General features: G+C 50.9%; 1 protein-coding gene across 6 annotated transcripts in view; it reads right to left on the reverse strand.

Moving 5' to 3' along the window:
• LOC127568696 (uncharacterized) overlaps window positions 1–13480 on the reverse strand; it is a 30595-nt gene extending 17115 nt beyond the window's left edge. For 3 of the 6 annotated variants that reach the window (XM_052012743.1, XM_052012744.1, XM_052012739.1), the window contains exons 1-2: window positions 8918–9075; window positions 5136–5293 (exon numbers count right to left, since the gene is read on the reverse strand). In XM_052012743.1, coding sequence (XP_051868703.1) covers window positions 5136–5272 — 137 coding nt within the window. In that variant the 5' untranslated portion in view covers window positions 5273–5293; window positions 8918–9075. Of the gene's footprint in view, window positions 1–5135; window positions 5294–8917; window positions 9231–13334 lie in introns of those variants that run through there. The other 3 variants (XM_052012740.1, XM_052012741.1, XM_052012742.1) reach the window with 3 other exon arrangements.
• Between the last annotated feature and the right edge of the window lie 202 nt (window positions 13481–13682).

The raw sequence follows: 13682 nt of genomic DNA on the forward strand, positions 1-13682 counted from the left end.
ACATAGGTAGGAAAAGAGATGAGGTCCTGAAGAGGGAATATAGGGAGTTGGGTAGGAAGCTAAAAAGCAGGACCTCAAGGGCAGTAATCTCTGGACTGCTGCCTGTGCCACGTGCCAGTGAGGGTAAGAATAGGATGATTTGGCAGATGAATGTGTGGCTGAGGAGTTGGTGCAGGGGGCAGGGTTTCAGATTTGTGGATCACTGAGATCTCTTCTGGGGAAGGTACGACCTGTACAAAAGGGATGGGTTACACCTGCACTGGAGGGGGACCAGTGTCCTTGGGGGCAGGTTTGCTGGAGCTGTTGGGGAGGGTTTAAACTAGGTTGGCAGGGGAATGGGAACCAGAGTGTGAGGTCAGATGATGGATCAGTTAGGGTAGAAGTAGATACAGTGTATGGAGAGACTGTGAGGAAGGACAGGCAGGGGACGGGGCATAAACGCAGTCAGTTGTATTGGTTGAAATGTGTTTACCTTAATGCAAAATATATTTAAGAATAAGGGTGATAAACTCAGAGCATGGGTCGGTACATGGAATTACGATGTTGTGGCCATTACAGAGACTTGGCTGTCACAAGGGCAGGATTGACTGCTGGATGTTCCGGGGTTTAGATGTTTCCAAAGATATAGGGAAGGAGGTAGAAGGGGTGGGGGTGTGGCATTGCTAATCAGAGATAATATCACAGCTGTAGGAACGGAGGACGCTGTGGAGGGATCGTCCACTGAGTCAGTGTGGGTGGAAGTCAGAAACAGGAAGGGAGCGATCACTCTATTAGGAGTATTCTGTAGGCCTCCTAATAGCCACCAGGACACTGAGAGGCAGACAAATAGGCAGATTTTGGAAAGGTGCAAAGATAGCAGGGTTGTTGTCATGGGAGACTTCAACTTTCCCAATAGTGATTGGCACCTCCTTAGTGCAAAAGATTTAGATGGGGCAGAGTTTGTTCAGCGTGTACAGGAAGGATTCCTGACACAGTATGCGGACAGGCCGACCAGAGGATAGGACTTACTGGACCTTGTACTAGGCAATGAACCTGGTCAGGTGGGCGAGCATTTCGGAGACAGTGACCACAACCCTGACCTTTAGCATAGCCATGGACAAGGATAGGAGCAGACAATATGGGAAAGTATTTAATTTGGGGAGAGCAGATTATGATGGTATTAGGCAGGAACTTGGGAGCATAAACTGGGAACAGATGTTCTCTGGTAAATGCACCACAGAAAATGGAGGTTCTTCAGGGACCACTTGCATGGGGTTCTGGATAGTTTTGTCCCACTGAGACAAGGAAAGGATGGTGTGGTGAAGGAACCACGGTTGACAAGAGAGGTGGAAGGTTTAGTCAAGAGCAAGTACATTTAAGGTTTAGGAAGCAAAGATCAGTCAGGGCCCTTGAAAGTTATAAGGTAGCCGGGAAGGAGCTTAAGAAGGGACTCAGGAGAGCCAGAAGGGGACATGAGAAGGCCTTGGCAAGTAGAGTTAAGGAAAACCCTAAGGCGTTCTACACGTATGTGAGGAACAAGAGGATGACTAGGGTGAGGGTAGGATCACTCGGGGATAAGGGGGGAAAAATGTGTCTGGAGGTGAAGGAGGTAGGGAAGGTCCTGAATGAATACTTTGCTTCAGTGTTCACCAGGGAGAGGGACTTAGACAAATGTGAGGTTAGCATAGAACAGGCAAATGTGTTGAAGCATGTCGAGGTTAAGAAAGAAGCAGTGTTGGAGCTACTAAAAAACATTAGGGTAGATAAGTCCCCAGGGTCAGACAGGATATACCTTAGGTTACTATAGGAAGCAAAGGAAGAGGTTGCTGGAGTGTTAACGATGATCTTTGAGTCCTCCTTGGCCACAGGAGTGGTACCGGAGGATTGGAGGATGGCAAATGTTGTTCCCTTGTTCAAGAAAGGTAACAGGGATAATCCTGGGAATTATAGACCAGTGAGTCTTACATCAGTGGTGGGCAAACTATTGGAGAGGATTCTTAGGGACAGGATTTATGAGCATTTGAAGACACATAGTCTTATAAGGGATAGTCAGCATGGGTTTGTGAAGGGCAAGTTGTGCCTCACGAGCCTAACAGAGTTTTTCGAGGAAGTGACAAGACTGATTGATGAAGGTAGAGCAATGGATGTGGTATATATGGATTTCAGCAAAGGCATTTGACAAGGTTCCCCATGGTAGGCTCATCCAGCAGGTCATGAGGTATGGGATCCATGGAAACTTGGCTGAGTAGATTTGGAATTGGCTTGCCCACAGAAGGCAGAGGGCGATTGTTGAAGGGGAGTATTTGACCTGGAGGTCAGTGGCTAGTGGTGTTCCGCAGGCATCTGTTCTGGGACCCCTGCTCTTTATGATTTTTATAAGTAAGTTGGATGAAGAAGTGGAGGGATGGGTTGGTAAGTTTGCAGATGACACGAAGGTTGGTGGTGTAGTAGATAGTGTAGAAGGTTGTCGTAGGTTGCAACGGGATATAGACAGGATGCAGAGCTGCGTAGAGAAGTGGCAGATGGAGTTCAATCCGGAGAAGTGTGAAGTGATACACTTTGGAAGATCTAACTTGAAGGCAGAGTACATGGTTAATGACAGGATTCTTAACAGTGTGGAGGAACAGAAGGATCTTGGAGTCCAAGTACATTGATTCCTCAAAGTTGCCGCGCAAGTTGATAGGATGGTTAAAAATGCGTATGGAGTGCTGACCTTCATTAGTCAGGGGATTGAGTTCAAGAGCTGCAAGGTAATGTTGCAGCTCTATAAGACCCTGGTTAGACCACATGTGGAGTATTGTATTCAATTCTGGTTGCCACATTACAGGAAGGAAGCTTTGGAGAGGGTGCAGAGGAGATTTACCAGGATGTTACCTTGGTTGGAGAGCATGTCTTATGAGGAGAGGCTGAGCAAGTTAGGGCTTTTCTCCTTGGAGAGACGGAGGATGAGAGGAGACCTGATAGAGGTATATGAGAGGCACAGACGGAGTGGACAGCCAGCATCTTTTTCCCAGGGCAGTAATGGCCAATACTAGAGGTTGCCTGTTTAAGGTGCGTGGAGGAAAGTTCAGGGGAGATGTCAGAGGCAGGTTTTTTACACAGAGAGTAGTGGGTGCCTGGAACGCACTGCTGGGGGGTGTGGGGTATGGTAGGGGCTGATACGATGGGGTCATTTAAGAGACTCCTAAGATAGACATATGGATGAAAGAAAAATGGAGTGTTGTGGGAGGTGAAGTAGAGAGAGGGATACATAGAATAGGGATAAGCATATAGGGCCCGTACTGTGCTGTACTGTTCTATGTTCTATGTTCTATGATTGAAACCAGACATTGGGTGGTAGCAGGTTTGGATTTGTGACGTCTCTTGTGAACGGGACACAGCTGGGCAGTTCTCCGCGTTGTCAGGGCGATACCACCGTAACTGGTCTGGAGCAGCTCGTGTGAGGCACAGCTGGCTCTGGCCACTGGGCTTCAGTCCCACAGCTGGGAGGTTGTCTGGTCCCGGGACCTTTCCTGTATCCAGGGCTCTCAGCCTGTTCCCGACATCATGTGGAGGGAATCGGATTGGCTGGAGACCAGCTCCTGTGACGTTGGGGATCCCAGAAGGATGTTGGGATGGATCAGCCACTCCACAGAATGCTCCTGTGAGTCTCCAACACCCACACACCAGACCCCGACATCAGTGAGGGTGGGGATGTTCTCGGAGCCTCTCCCCCTGTCAGCTGGTTCATTGTCCACCACCGTTGCCGGCCGGATGTGGTGGGACTGCAGGGCTGTGGTCTGACCCGTGGGTTGTGGGATCGCCCCCCTCTGACCACCGCCTACTGTTCCTGCCGTCGGGCCCACCTACTGTCATGGTAGTGTAGCGGTTAGTGTAACGTTATTACAGCACCAGCGATTGGGGTTCAATTCCGGCCGCTGTCTGTATGGAGTTTGTATGTTCTCCCCGTGTCTGCGTGGGTTTCCTCCGGGTGCTCCGGTTTCCTCCCACATTCCAAAGACAGACGGGTTAGGAAGTTGTGGACATGCTATGTTGGCGCCAGAAGCATGGCGACACTTGCGGGCTGCCCCCAGAACACTCTACGCTAAAGATGCATCTCACTGTGTGTTTCGATGTACATGTGACTAATCTGATCTTGTAACCTCACTGAGCTGGGACCCCAACATGTGTTCCTGCCCCCCTCACTGACCCAGGGTGGATCCCCTGCCCTGACAGTAACAGGGAGCGAGGGATACGTCAGGACAGGAGGTTACAGGATGTGGGGGGATCGTATCTGCTGCTGCTGATGGTTCACAGTGTTTCACGGAGACCGTGGTCTGAGCTGTGGGATCTGTTCTGAGTCCGTCCCATTCAGCACAACTGTAGAGCCTCACAACATGATGGAGGGTGTCCTCAGTGTGAAGACGGGACTTTGTCTCCTCTGGGACTGTGTGGTGGTCACCTCTACCACTGCTGCCACGGACAGATGCATCTGTCACAGGGAGACTGGTGAGGAAAAGGTCCAGTTGGTGTTGGTCACTCACTACCTGCCGTAGACCCAGTCTGGCAGCTCCGTCCTTCAGAACACGGCCTGATCAGTCAGTGGTGGGGCTACCAACTCACCCAGTGATGGACACTGAAGTCCCCACCCAGGGGACGTCCTGTGTCCTTGCTGCTCTCAGTGTTTCTTCCAGTTGTTGTCCAACGTGGGCAGGCACGGTAGTGTAGTGGTTAGCGTAAGGCTTTACAGCGCCAGCAACCTGGGTTCAAATCCAGCTGTCTGTAAGGAGTTTGTACGTTCTCCCCGTGTCTGTGTGGGTTTCCTCCGGGTGCTCCGGTTTCCTCCCACATTCCAAAGACGTACGGGTTAGGAAGTTGTGGGCGTGCTATGTTGGCGCCGGAAGCGTGGCGACACTTGCGGGCTGCCCCCAGAACACTCTACATAAAAGATGCATCTCACTGTGTGTTTCGATGTACATGTGACTAATAGAGATATCTTGTCTTGTCTTAGTAGTGGTTCATCAGCTGAGGGAGGTGGGGATGAGGGGTCAATTGGAGGTCATCTGAGCGCAGTGACCTGTGAGCATTACACTGTGCCCTGTGCATGTATACATCCCCAGCACACTGCCCTGCATACGTTACACAGTCTGGCTATGCCATGGTCGCTGGTGACCTACCTCATGCAGTTCCCACAGGAGACCAGGAGCAGGATGAGGAGCAGGAGGCTCAGGGCATAGACCAGGTCCAGGCTCACCACGTGGGTCCCACCGCTCATGGACCAGGTCTCTGCACCCAGAATCAAAGGCGGAGCCATGAGGAGGCGTTGTTAACGCATCTGAAACACAGGGCCAAGCACGCATGGCTTTAGTTGGTCTTCCCGTCACTAGTATGGGAAATACCAAGTTCAGGAAGAGGCGCGTCGATTAACCCAAGGAGCACTGAGCAGGGGCAAGTTCTATCCAGAAGGCAGCGTAATTCACACCCTGTTTCAGCACCGTGAGAGGGCTCTTCACATTTAAAGTCACAGTCACAGAAACAGACCCTTAGGCCCAACTCATCTGTGCTGACCAAGGTGCCTGCCTTTTGCCTGCGTTTGACTCATATCCTCCTAAATTCCTCCTCTCCATGTACCTATCCAAGTGCTTCTTGCCTCACCCACTTCCTCTGGCAGCTCGTTCCACACACACACCACCCTCTGTGTGAAAACATTCCCCTCAGGTTCCTACTAAATCTCTCCCCTCTCACCTTAAACCTGTGCCCTCTAGTTCTTGATCCCCAACCCTAGGAAAAAAGACTGTGTGCATCCATGCCTCTCATGATTTTATACACCTCTATAAGGTTACCCCTCAGTCTCCTACACTCCAAGCAATGCAGACCCAGCCTGGCCAACCTCTCTCCATAACTCTGGCCCTCCAGTCCTGGCAACATCCTCGTAAATCTTCTCTCACTCTTTCCAGCTTAATGACGTAAAGCAGGGCGACCAGAAGTCCCGCAGTACTCCAACGCGGCCTGACCATTTGGACCGAGGGATGTGGTGGTATTGCCCCTGGGTGGGCTCCTCCAGCGTCTCACAGGTGGGAAAAGGTGTCGTGGTTTCACACACGTCCGGACGAACCCCTTCCCTCGAAGTTTGTGTCTGGGGTTGGGGGAGGGAGAGGGGACCACCAACAGCAGGGAACATTTGTGGGACATGGACCTGGAGCGGTGGGATTGTTGAGTGGGAGTTGGCCTTGCGTGGGAGTTACTGAGCTGCCTCGGACCAACTGTCCAATAGGTTGGTACAACTCATCCAGGTGGGGTGGGCCCTCTGGGGTGTCAGCCACAGGCTTAGGTTCAAAAGGATTTGTTCTGGAAAGTTCCCTAGTGAGCCATCCTTGTTTTCAGTTGTTCTCACTTTGCCTTTATTGACAGCAGCTGTTTAAGAGCTCAGAAACAGTGGTGCAGGGGGTAGAGACACTGCTTCACAGTTCCAGTGACCCTAGTTCAATCCTGACATAGAACACAGACCACAGACTAGCACAGCACAGGGACAGGCCCTTCGGCCCACCATGTCTGTGCTGAACACGATGCCAAGTTAAACTAGACCCCTTCTGCCTGCACATGATCTATATCCCTCCATTCCCTGCACATTGATGGATCTATCTAAAAGCCTCTTTAACACCAGTATTGTCTCTGCCTCCACCACGACACCTGGCAGCTCGTTCCAGGCTCTCAACACTCTGTGTGTAAAAAAGCTTCCCCTGCACATCTCCTTTAAACCTTCTCCCTCTCATGTTAAATGCATGCTCTAGTATCAGACATTTCAACTCTGGGAAGAGGACACTGACTGTCTATCTGTGCCTCTCGTAATTTTATAAGCCTCTATTGGGTCTCCCCTCAGACTCCACTGCTCCAGAGAAAACAACCCAAGTTTGGCCAACTTCTCCTTGTAATTAATACTCTCTAATCCAGGCAGCATCCTGGTCGACCTTCTGCACCGTCTCCACAGTCTCCACATCCTTCCTGTAATGGGGCGAGCAGAACTGAATGCAATACTCTGAATGTGGCCTAACCGAAGTTTTATGCAGCTGCAAATGACCTCCAGCGCTCCCTGTGTGGAGTTTTACGTTTCCCTGGGTGCTCTGGTTCCCTCCCATGTCCCAACGATGTGCAGGGTCGGTGGGTTAATTGGCTGCTGGAAATTGCCCCCAGTGTGTGGGGGTGAGGGGTAGAATCTGCAGGGAGTTTATGGGAATGAGATGAAGAATTGATAGGAAGAAATTTGGCATGTCCCCTTTGACACTCACCAACTTTTATCGATGCACCATAGAAAGCATCCTATCTGGATGCACCACGGCTTGGTACGGCAACCGCTCTGCCTGAGACCGCAAGAAACTGCAGAGAGTTGTGGACACAGCTCAGCGTGTCATGGAAACCAGCCTCCCCTCCATGGACTCTGTCTTTACCTCTCGCTGCCTTGGTGAAGCAGCCAGCATAATCAAAGACCCCACCCACCCGGGTCATTCTCTCTTCTCTCCTCTTCCATCGGGCAGAAGATACAAAAGCCTGAAAGCACTTACCATCGGGCTCAAGAACAGCTTCTATCTCACTGTTATAAGACTATTGAACGGTTCCCTAGTACGATAAAATGGACTCTTGACCTCACAATCTACCTCGTTATGACCTTGCACCTTATTGTCTGCCTGCACTGCACTTTCTCTGTAACTGTAACACTTTATTCTGCATTCTGTATTGTTTTACCCTGTACCACCTCAATGCACTGTGTAATGAATTGATCTGTACGATCGGTTTGCAAGACAAGTTTTTCACTGTACCTCAGTACAAGTGACAATAATAAACCAATTCCAAGGGATATGGGGAGAATAGGTTACAGGATTGCTGTGTGAGATGGCATAGACACAATGGCCTGAATGGCCTCACTTCATAAGGAAGGATGGTCATTCTCCTGACTGCCCTAGTGTGGGGTTGTGGGGTGAGGGAGGGGGTGGCGCAGGGGCCTGCAGCCCTCGACCTCCACTGAACCTCGACGACAGATCCCTGAAATTTGCCTCACAGGTGGATAGGGTAGTTAAGAAAGCTTATGGGATGTTGGCTTTCATAAGTCGTGGGATCAAGTTTAAGAGCCGCGAAGTAATGGTGCAGCTTTGCAAAACTCTGGTTAGACCACACTTAGCGTACTGTGTCTGATTCTGGTCGCCTCATTATAGGAAGGATGTGGAGGTGTTGGAAAGGGTGCAGAGGAGATTTACCAGGATGCTGCCTGGATTAGAGAGTATGGATTATGGAGAGACTAAAGGAGCTAGGGCTTTACTCTTTAGAGAGAAGGAGGGTGAGAGGAGATATGATAGAGGTGTACAAAATATTAAGAGGAATAGATAGAGTGGACAGCCAGCACCTTTTTCCCAGGGCACCAATGCTCAATACAAGAGGACATGGCTTTAAGGTAATGGGTGGGAAGTTCAATGTAGGCATCAGACGGAGGTTTTTCACCCAGAGAGTGGTTGGGGCATGGAATGCGCTGCCTGGGGTGGTGGTGGAGGCAGGTACATTGGTCAAATTCAAGAGATTATTAGATAAGCATATGGAGGAATTTAAAATACAGGGATATGTGGGAGGAAGGGGTTAGATAGTCAGGCGAGGTTTAAAGATCAGTACAACATTTTGTGCTGTACTGTTCTATGTTCTATGGTTCTATGGACATCAGTGTCCCTCGGCATGGCCTCGTTCTCTGGGTACTGCCGCCTCGGCCGATCCACCTATGCCGACGTTCCTTCAGAGCGATGGAACCAGCTTGAACGAAGTGATAAACTTCTGTCCCACCCCTTTCTCCGCCAACCGACCTGACACACATCCGGCTTTGTTCCGACTCCGGCCCCTCCCAACCCCTCCCCACCTCCTGCTCCCCTTCCTCCTGCAGCCGCTGGACGGTGCCCCGATCGCCAGCCCTGTGTGCACTCACAGACGTTGGCCGGCGTGGCTGGTGACCCAGTCCAAACCTTCTCCTCAGGGGCAAGCGGCAGCCCTGTGTGACAAGGAAGGGCATGGGTGCAGACACTGCTCCCACATCCCGCAGCGACGGACAAAGGTTACCTCCAGCTCTGCACAAGATTGCTGGAACTTCAGCGCACCAACCTTTGAACAGCAAACCAGCCGACTGTTCCCCTTCCTCACCCACCCCTGTCTCTCCCTTTTCCTCCAAGTGTAAAGATTAACCAGCCCGAGCAATCAGCCAGCTTGGCAAGAGACAGCCAATGGAATGAGCTTCACGGAAGGGGAGTCAGCCACCCACACAGTACGCCCTGACCCTGAGACACCACAGCTCATCCCTCTGACAGCATTAACTCTTTCACAGCCATGGCCCTCCTGACCTCAGCAGCTTCCTCTCCTTGCTCTAATTCAAAACAAGAAATTGCTGGAAACTCTCAGCAGGTCAGGCAGCGTCTGTGGGGAGAGAAACAGGGTTAACGTTTGTTCTCTCTCTTCCCAGTCCTGGCAAAGGGTCTTCAACCTGAAACGTTACCTCTAGTTGTCTCTGGTTCATGACCCCTCTGCCAGTGGGAACTGCTTCCCTCTCTCTCTCTCTCTCTCTCTCTCTCTCTCTCTCTCTCTCTCTCTCTCTCTCTCTCTCTCTCTCTCTCTCTCTCTCTCTCTCTCTCTCTCTCTCTCTCTCTCTCTCTCTCTCTCTCTCTCTCTCTCTCTCTCTCTTGCTTTCTCTCTCGCTCTCTCTCTCGCTCTCTCTCCTTCATGAATCCCACCCCCCCCCCCACCCCCCGTTAGATCCCCTCACACCCCATCTGTCCCAGGGAGTACAGTCTGTCCAAAGTCCGTCAACCCTGGAATCATTCTTGTCAACCTCTCCCACACCTTCTGCTTCTCAACAAGCCCCACCCACTCTCAGTCAATGTTACACAGTTGCCCCAACACCTCTCCATTCTTGTAGCCCCTTAGAATTGAGTTCTCTGGTTGATATCTCATTCTTCCAACCAAAATTTACATTCCTCAGCATTAAATTTCATCTGCCACCTCTCTGCCCACCCATGACTGTCCTCCTGAAGGTTTACTGTGACTCGTGGTTTTGTGTGCCCTCTACACCCACATCCAGATCACTAACAGGCAATACACAGGTGCAGTGGTTGAGTTACTGGGCCAACTATCCCAGGACTGGATTTCAAATCCCACCACAGCTGTGGCAGTTAACTTTAGTTAATAATCTGGGAGTATTGCGAATGCTTGTCCTGAGTAACAGATTGTCACAAACTCCACCTCTTCCACTGACGTTCTCTGTGGGGGACTCGGCTGTTGTACCCGGTCAGAGCTGTGTTGGAGTCCAGAACCACCCAGTGGTCCCCTCACAGGGGAATGTTCCGAGACAGTAACTAACTGAAGGCATTCTGACAGGTTGTATCACGACCTGGTGTGGGATCTCCAAGTGGCCACAGAGCGCAGTGGGACAGCCAGTTCCATCACGGGGACACCTCTCCCCACCATCGAGGACATCAACAAGAGGCGATGTCTCAGGAAGGCAACATCCATCACCAGGGACCCCCAACATCCCGGCCGTGCCCTCTTCTCGATGCTGCCATCAGGCAGGAGGTACAGGAGCCTGAAGACCCCACACCTCAAGGTTCACTGCCGTCGGGTTCTTGAACCCACCTGAAAACCCCAACTCCACCTCGGACTGTGTTTCTCCCTTCCATATTGCACTAACGTCCTTCTGTTTATTTTGTTGTTTTTTTGTACGTGTGTATGTATCACTTATGTTAATTTAAGTTTATGTTTGTTCTCATCTTGTTAAGTCCTGTGCTGTTGCTGCAAAAAGCTAATCTCCCTGGCGTTTATACCCTGGGTATGTCTGCCTCTGGCAATAAACTTGAACCTGAAACATCTGCACCCATTCGGTTACAGTTTTGCCTCCACTTTCCCTGGCCCAAACCTGGTCTCATTTCCTCTAAACCTTTTTCTCCAAATGACTTTTTCCTTTGGAGTGGCCTTTGCTTAATCTAAGTCTTCTGTTCATATGATCGCTCTTTCCTAGATCCTCCTGCATTGATCAAAATCTTTTCATTTCTACAGCACCTTTCAGGGACTACACCCAGTGAGAGTACTTCACTCAGCTTTGGAGCACCTAGACAACAGCAAAACGTACGTCAGGCTGCTGTTTATTGATTACAGCTCAGCGTTCAACACCATCATCCCCTCAGTACTAATCAACAAGCTTCAAAACCTGGGCCTCTGTACCTCCCTCTGCAACTGGATCCTCGACTTCCTTATCAGGAGACCACAGTCAGTGTGGATCGGCAGTGACATCTCCTCGCTGACAATCAACACAGGTGCACCTCAAGGATGCGTGCTTAGCCCACTGCATTACTTTCTCTACGCTCATGACAGTGTGGCTGGGCACAGCTCAAACGTCATCTATAAATTCACCGATGACACCACTGTTGTTGGCAGAATCTCAGATGACGATGAGGAGGCGTACAGGTGTGAGATAGATCAGCTGGTTGAGTGGTGTCGCAACAACAACCTCGCACTCATCGTCAGCAAGACCAAGGAATTGATTGCGGACTTCAGGAAGGGGACGTCGGGAGAACACACACCGGTCCTCACTGAGGGGTCAGCAGTGGAAAGGGTGAGCAGCTTCAAGTTGCTGGGCGTCAACATCTCAGAGGATCTATCCCGGGCCCAACACATTGATGCAATCAGGAAGAAGGCACACCAGCGGCTGTACTTTGTTAGGAGTTTGAGGAGATTTGGTACGTCACCAAAAACTCTTGCAAATTTCTACAGATGTACAGTGGAGAGCATCCTGACTGGTTGTATCACCGCCTGGTATGGAGGCTCCAATGCACATGATCGCAAGAGGCTACAGAGGGTTGTAGACTCAGCCAGCTCCATCACAGGCACAACCCTCCCCATCATCGAGGACATCTTCAGAGATGGTGCCTCAAGAAGGCAGCATCCATCACTAAGGACCCTCACCACCTGGGACATGCCCTCTTCTTGTTACTACCATGGGGAGGAGGTACAGGAGCCTGAAGACCCACACTTAATGATTCAGGAACAGCTTCTTCCCCTCCGCCATCAGATTTCTGAACGGTCCATGAACTCATGAACACTACCTCGTTCTTCCTCTTTTGCACTATTTATTTATTTTTTGGTAACAGTAATTTTTGCCTTGCACTGTACTGCTGCCGCAAAACAACACATTTCCCGACATGCGTCAGTGATGATAACCCTGGCTCTGATTCTGGTTCTGAAGGAGAGTGCAGCTGTCATCGTCATGCAGGGAACACAGCAGCCAATGTACACAGCAAGCTCCCACAACTGCAGTTGAGTAAATAGATAACAAGATGGGTTGCAACCCTGGGTTGTTTGGGCAGTCCTGTCAGCTCATCACAGTGGAAGCCGGCAAGGTGCAGTTCGAAACCCAGCGGCCTCATAGGATGCTATTGTGGCTGCCTTACTTTATTACAGTCTGGAGACCTGGAAAAGAGTATAAGTATGTTGGGCTGAATGGCCATGTTGTGTCCTGCACCATTCTGTTATTCTGACCTGAAGACACAGTTCAACTCCAACTACAGACACATCTGTGGAATTTAAGTTCAAATAGTTCCATTAAAAGAAAAATTAGTGGTGTCTGTGAACCCACAGGACTGTTGTCAAAGCCCATCTGTTCACTGATGTCCTGCAGGGGAGGGAATCTGCCGTCCTTCCCGGGTCTGGCCTGTGCGTGACTCCAGGCTCCTCCCTGAGGTTGACCCAGCTCCCTGGTTACTCAGTTGTGCCAAAGCTGCTTCAAGTGGTTCAAGAAGGCAGCTTGCTGTTGCCTCCTATGGATGGAGCCTGGCAGGGCGAGTGCTGGCAGGGCTGCATATTCCAATCAGCAGGAACAGGAAATCTGTGCACTGCCTGTGTTACACTGGTGTGCAAGGGTTAATCGTGTATTGCACACCTCACACCTCACACCCGCCCCCCATAGCTCTATTGAAAAACAGTGCCAATGACAATGCAGTCCTTAGCGCTGCACTGAGGGGTATGTACTCAAAGCTCTGGAGTGGCCTTGAAACCTTCTGTGGTTGGGAGCATAACCCGCAGAGGAAGGGTTGCCTAATGTGACAGAAGGGCTGAAGAGGAACTCTCGGCAGGACCAACAGTGCCCTGTTGGAGGGGCTTTCAGACAGCTGAATTCTGTGGTCAGGAATGTGGATTGAGATACAGCTGCAGGAAGGCTGGGTGCATAGAAAGTTTATCTAACAGTCAATGTTACCGAGGTCAGGCAGGACACAGTGCACCAATGTAACTCTGGGGAGAAGCAGCAGCCTCGGTAGAGGAAAGGGTTAAATCAGAGACTGCTGCTGGTTATAAACTGCACTTACAGTCAAGTTGCAGGGAGTCTCCGTCTCCGTCGCATTTGCTCCAATGACAAGACTTTCCGAACAGGTACCTCTGAAATGTCTTCCTTCTTTGTGAACCGTGGCTTCCCCTCCACCATCGTTAACCAAGCCCTTGACCACATCTCCTTCGTTTCCTGTGTCTCTGCTCTCACCACCTCCTTCCCCCCACCTCCCCGCCTCTCCGGAACAGAACCTGGTCCTCTCCTTCCTCCTCACCATCCTCCGCCCCTCCGGAACAGAACGGGAACGTGGTCCTCTCCTTCCTCCCCCCCTCCCTCTCACTGCCCCTCCGGAACTGAACCTGGTTCTCTCCTTCCTCCCCACCACCCT

Source organism: Pristis pectinata, chromosome 3 (genome assembly GCF_009764475.1).
Source record: "Pristis pectinata isolate sPriPec2 chromosome 3, sPriPec2.1.pri, whole genome shotgun sequence".
NCBI classification, from domain to species: Eukaryota; Metazoa; Chordata; class Chondrichthyes; order Rhinopristiformes; family Pristidae; genus Pristis; species Pristis pectinata.